General features: G+C 48.1%; 1 protein-coding gene across 1 annotated transcript in view; it reads left to right on the forward strand.

Annotated features, from left to right (window-relative positions):
* The first annotated feature begins 1069 nt into the window (after positions 1-1069).
* Positions 1070-6343, forward strand: part of GAS6 (growth arrest-specific 6) — an 89195-nt gene continuing 83921 nt past the window's right edge. The window contains exons 1-2 of the mRNA XM_009326304.1: positions 1070-1159; positions 2312-2446. Coding sequence (XP_009324579.1) covers positions 1070-1159; positions 2312-2446 — 225 coding nt within the window. The remainder of the gene's footprint in view (positions 1160-2311; positions 2447-6343) is intronic.

Raw genomic sequence — 6343 nt, forward strand, 5'->3', positions numbered from 1 at the left:
CCTCGTCTGACCAACTGATTTGCTTGGCAACAGCATACGAAAACAACACGGAGAGGCTGCCTTGGAGGAAAGTGGACGTCCTGTAGGCCACGATCTGATGTTTTCCAGACAATGTCTCTGTCTGGCAGCAAACTCCACTCTTCTCCAATACTTCAACATCTTCAAAAGGCATGGCAAGGCAAGGTCCTAATATAATAGGACCCGGTTGTCCAGGAAGAGATTTGCTAGTTCTTCCCTGTTTCTTTCTATTTCTTCATGGACTTAACCAAAAAGCCACATTAACCCTTTTGGCTACAGCCTGAGACTAGGAGCTCAAATTCAGTTCCCCACTCAAATCTGTAAATTTTTTTTTTTAGAGCCCCTGCTTTCCACCTCCTCGCCCTCTGAGCCTATTCAGCTTTCTCTATTCATCCTCTGTCCCTTGGGGAGCTGTGTGGTGGGGCTGGCTGTAGACAGCACCTGTCTGCTCAGAGCCTGGTAGAGTCAACATTCACCAGCGCTCGCCAGGTGCCCAGAAACACCCTGGGAAAGGGCATGACGTGAGCATGATCAATAAAATGCTGATTTTCATGTAAGAAATTGGAAAGATCATAGAGGGGGAAAAATGGCCAAGAGAGGTAGGCATGGCCTGACTCATCACCAAAACTAAATTAGCACAGTGGTTAACCTAATCTCTTGATCTGGTCAGTGTAAAATGACGGGTGGCTTGTGCCTCCAGAAGTGCTGCTTGTAAAATTGAGGCAGATTAGCTTTGGGTTTTGCTGTAAATAGCTCAACGGTGCTACCTCATGGCCAGACAGAAAACTACTTCGCCCTCCTATTTCTTTTTAATTTTTTATTTCTCCTCCAAGTCACAGACAGGGTTTCTCTTACCACTGGCGTGAGAGACTCTTGCTACGGGAGTCTCTTACTGCTAGACAAGTATTCCAAGTACATCCAATGTATCCAGCTCCATACACTGGAATTCTTTTCGGTTGGGGGGGGGCAGAGACTTAAAAGGTGCAAGGTTCACGAAGTACTTTTCTCGAATATAAAGTTTCTGTTTGTCCTTTTCCTGTTACCTGGCGCAATGTCGAACCCGTCTCAGATGGGGAGCTCTTTGGCACAGGAACCGCTTCTGAACTCTGTTGCCCAGCTCCCTGCAGGAGAGGCCACAGGGGTGCGGCCACCACAGCTGGCTGGCATTGCAGCTAGCCCCTTACCTTGGGGAAGGCAACGTTAACAAGCCATAAAGAAACTGCTCAAGGCCTCTCAGTAAGTTGCCGGTGGAGGCCTGATTATTTTGTTCTTTCCCCCATTGGATGCCACTTGTCTTCTCTTCCCTTCAATACTACCTGGAAAAAGATCAAGCATCAAAACACACTAGAAGAGGCTCATGATTTGGAAAACCGATATGGCGTGGAAACCTCTCATTCCCATTCACCAGCTTGTTTCCAGCCCCACTGCAGGGTATTTCTATGCTGCCAAATAGAAGAGGACTGGGGACCCATCGTGAGGCCACTGCCTCTTACCTGCCCCATGTTAAGCAGATTTAAGCCACGCTGGTTGCTTTCACACTGTATCACGCCCACCCTGGGTCTCCTCTGAACCACAGGTGGCACCTCTTTGACTCAAAGACAAATTTTTGTTTTGCTGTCTCCTTTCGGTGCAAAGGGTCAGAAATAACACGAGGCCCCGCAGTGCAGCCCCCCAGCCAGGTGCTTTATAGCCAGACACCGAAGGTGGGAGTGTGTCCCCCCATTCAATGCTTTTGTGAGCTAACTGCAGTTGCTGCAAAGAGATGCAAAGCCTGCAGCAGCCGGAGAGTCAAAGTCTGCAGAGCAAAGCCTGATGTGGTTCCTCACCAACTGAGGCTGTCTGCAGCTCCTCCAGGAGCGTCAGTCATCTCTCCTTCATCAAATTAGCCGTTGTGAGACCCCTGTCAAGAAAACTTCTCTGGAGGGCGGCAGACAGGGTAATAGTTGTCCGGTTTGCGTACAAGAAATTAGCCCTGTTTGCCAGAAGCTCCTCCAGTGGTTCTGTAAAAGAGTAGAGCAGCATATTGCAAAAGGAGCCCCATACGCACCATGTTGGACCTCATAAGATGCAAGATTTTGGGGTCCCAGTGACAGAGACACGTCAGGTATTTATGAGAAAAAAATAGTCAGGTTGTGTTGAGACCAATCTTCTGTAACTGTTGTCTTCCTGCTGCTTTCCTGTGGAGATGTGGCACACACACCTTGTTAGCTGAACTGACCTAGAGTACAATCCTACCGAGGGCCAGAGCCAAGTATCTATAACAAATTGGTTGAAACTCTCTATTTTTCATAAGGTTTTGTTTACCAGCCTACAGGAGCTAGATGGGGAGCCACAACTGCATGTCGGCACTACCACCATCCTCGGAGCTGAGCTGGAGAACCATCCTCCTCTGATGGACTCTGATTTTTCCATCAATCAGTCTTCCAACGTATGTCAACAATACGTGGTAGTTCGGGCCTGTCACCAGTGCTAGCAGCACTCCGCTTTCCTAAGCATCCCTCCCAGCAGAGGCACGGGGCAGGAGATGTTATGAATGGAAACAGGCCTGGGGACAAGGTGCCAACCTCTTTGAAATTCGTCGCTTTTGGCAAGTGGCGAGCGAGCGCTTCTGTTTGACGAGAGCTTTGTGGTGTACCCCAAAAGCAGCAGACAGCCCTGGAGATGTTTTCCCCAAGCTAGGGGCTGCTGGAGCAGCATCACTGGAAGGGAGGTTCTGTGAAAGCTAAGGAAGGGGTCACTTCTCAGCCAACCATGAATGGAGGCTTATTCGGCTGAGGAAGGCTCCTCCTCTCCCTGTTTCGGGACCTCGAAGAAGCATTCAGTGACTTACAGGAAGATTTACGCAATGTCCCAGCACTGCTTGCTTCCTGCCCGTGGGGACACAGGGTTTCCAAGAATCCCACGAGCTCGTGTGAGAGGCACTGAAGCCGCTGCCTGGCAGGAGAGGTGCTGGCTTTGCACATCTATGCAGCCAGTGAGATGGGGGAGCCTGGCCGAAGAAGTACTTTTTTGGCATGTTTTTCTTTCGAAAAACATTCAGAAATATGGATGTAAACTGACAAGTTTAAGTCACTAGAAAGCCCCATGGAAGAGGCTTGGTATTGCTCATGAGGGAGCTCTCAGCTGACATGTGGTGTAGAAAGTTTCAGTCTTCTGAGAGGATGGGTTTAATGTTAGCTTGACTTCCTTATTGTGGTGTTGATGCAGAGGGACACGGTAATTGTACTGCTGTTGCACAAGTGCAAAATTTGGGCAGTCTCAGCTTAAGAAAATAAAACTTTAAAGTTTAGATTGCAAAATATGATCCAGTTGCTCTTGGTATAAAAAAAAAAAAAGAGATATTAAAGTTGAGAACAGAGCTTTCCTGTTTTCTCCTATTTATCTGCTTTGATGTGCTCATAGCTACTGAAACAATGGAGTGAGCAGGGAATAATAAAACTGATTAACTGTAGAGGTGAGCGTAGATCAACTGGCAGTTATGACATTTCTCTAATACGACTGCGCTTTGTAATAAATCTGGGTCGCCAAGAACCCCATGGCTGAAGAACGCACACAGAGAGCATTTACCATGACCGTGTGTGTAAGCAAGTTGTTTGGATGTGTGTCTGTATCCCACTGTCCGCCAGCAGGTCCCCATGCATACCTACACCAAGTGACAGTCAAAACAAACTAGGTGTGGTATTGCGTGCAAAAAAAAAAGAAAGAAAGAAAGAAAGAAAAAAAGCCTGCAGGATGAAGCACTCAGGGTAAGCAGCCAGAAATACAAACCGTGTGCTCTCCGGCACTGCTTGCCAATGTTCCGTGTGTCTCTGACTCCTAAACATTTCCTCATGGTAGTGCGAGTTCCCTGCATTTATTTACTTGCACACAATAGCCTGCCTTTACTTAGCTGTCTTTCAGGGACGCTTTAAAGGCAGTCATCCTCTGGAAAACATCACCCTCTGGAAGGGACCTGTTGTGACGAGAGCCACGGCGCAGCGCAACCCAGGCTGCAATGCTGCAGAATAAAGGTCTCACCCGTGGGAGCTGGAAATTCCATTTTTCAAGAATTTTCCAGCTATTGTATGTACCAGCAACTTCCAGAGAAGAAAGAAAATACCTTTTAAATACTTCTCCTGATTCCTTTTGTAAATCAGGAAAAGCTAGTGTCCTGAGTTAGGGGCATGGTTGGTGGAGCCAGGCTGCGTGAGTGAGTCCCCAGCTATTACAGAGACTCCTCTCATGATACTCCCTGTCCCTGCTGTGATGAGTTTGTGTACAATGCTGTCCTAGGACAGCCCTGGCTGGGCCCCACTTCTTCAAGCCCATGGCGTGGTGGGGACACATTTTCTTGCAGTCCAAAGATGTTATGCTGTATTGTGCTGGACCAGCGGGGGGTTTTGGTGTTTTGGATGAGGATCAGTGGGTGACAGTCCTACTTTTCTCCTTTTGGGCTTTTATATCAGCGAAACTCCCTCTCCGAGCTGCTGATGCTAGGACAGCTGTTGGGGCGGCTGCCCCTGCAATTTTGCATGAGGAAAACCCTTCTGAGAGCCTCCGGCTTGCTCTGCAGGAACACCCCTTGCACATCAGCTCAGGTCGAGGCATGTTCCTGTTAGCATCAGATTTGGGATGCTGCATGGTGTGAACTTCTTCCCCTGGGCACTGTACTTCACATGCATGACAATCAGTCTGAGGTGTTTCCCCAGCTCATGGTTCATCTTCCCAGTTCATTGTAGATGTTCAAAATCAGAGCAGATTTTACAGCCTAACTCTCCCAAATGCTGTCCTCCCGTCAGGTAGTAGTCTGACATTAACTCCTCGATTATCCCTTCCAATCTTTGTGGTTATCTCTTTGGAAAGCTCACAGAGACCATCCCGGAAGAAAATGTGGTGGGGTGAACACGAACTCAAGCCAAAACAGGACAAAATAGAACAGGAGAGACAGAAAGAACCTAGAAAATACAGCAAAGATTGAGGGACCTACATATTGGTGAAAAATTAAACATCCAGAGTTTTCAGCCACAAAAACACAAGAAGTAAAAGGGACTGGCACATTAAATAATGTAGAGAATAAAAGGAAAACCCATCAGTTAGCTTTTGTCCAAGCATACTACAATACCCAACACAGACTATGGTTGAAGAGCCGTGTATTTTTAGGAGTATGAAGTACAAAACCCATTGACGCAACAGCTTCTACCAATGGCAGCTGTGTCAGACGCAGTGCCAAGCCTCTCTTTTTCACTGTACTTCTATTTATCATCCACCACTGCTTTATATTTTTATCCTTTTACCAGATGTTCACTGCATACCTTACTTACAGACATCTACGGTATTGTGAGCCGCCCCATTGCGCTCCCCTGGTGAATCTCCATCCTGCCTGTGCATCCCATCTGGTTTCAAACGTCCAGAGGTTCAGGGTCTTTCCTCTGGCCCTGCTGGCACGGTGCCTCGTCTTGGCCCTCGGCAGACGTCTCAGGACCTGGGAGGCCCTTGGCTTTGCGTATGGGTTTGTGTGAATCGGGGGCACTCAAAGCGAGTGGGAGGTTCAAAGCCAAAGGGGTGGTTCTTCTGCTAGTGACTGGCTCAGAAACGGTGTTGGGCTGGATGGACCTTGCTTTGATGTGTTTTGACCATTCTGACCTTCCTGTGCCCAAGAACAGCTGGGATATCCAGCCCCTGCTTGTCTTCATGCTAACTCCAGTATGTCTTTCCCAGAGACCCAGTACAAGGTCTCCTCTGGTTCAGTAACTCCTTCAGCCTCCCTCTCCTTGGGAGGCAAGGTGCTATTGCCACAGGCTTTTGCCAGCTTTCACATGAGGGATTCTCTTGTAGACCTGTTCTTCAGCCTACTGATCTCTCCAAAGTTTCAACTACTTCTGTGGGTATTTTTCATTGGAATATTTTCAAACTACTGCCCAGTTTGAAAGCTATTGCTCCACTTATTATCTGAAATATTGTGATGGTTAAGGGAATGCAGATGATGCAAAGGAGTTTCTGAACCAGAGGCACTTCAGTCACAGACAAAGCCCAAAATCTGCCGGTCTGAGGGGAAAAAACGCTCCAAGCAAACCTCTCCTCTTCCTCCCTGTGCCAGGGTCCTCACTGCTGTAAGACATCTCAGGGGTTGTCTAATGTTTGTCTGGGCTCATCTGGTGCTGCTCTTTCTACTCAGTCCCCTGGTTCCTGCTACGCATGAGATTTCCTCCCAGGTTTGCAGAGATCTGGCTATGGAAATGTTTCTGGTCTTGTCTCCTCTGCTAGAGGGCCTCCAGGGCAGATTCGGACACCCCTAAGAGCAGAGCTGGTTTCTCAACTTCAGCCCCTTCTTGAGAGCAGCTGGGAA

Source organism: Pygoscelis adeliae, unplaced genomic scaffold (genome assembly GCF_000699105.1).
Source record: "Pygoscelis adeliae isolate BGI_AS28 unplaced genomic scaffold, ASM69910v1 Scaffold156, whole genome shotgun sequence".
NCBI lineage: Eukaryota > Metazoa > Chordata > Aves > Sphenisciformes > Spheniscidae > Pygoscelis > Pygoscelis adeliae.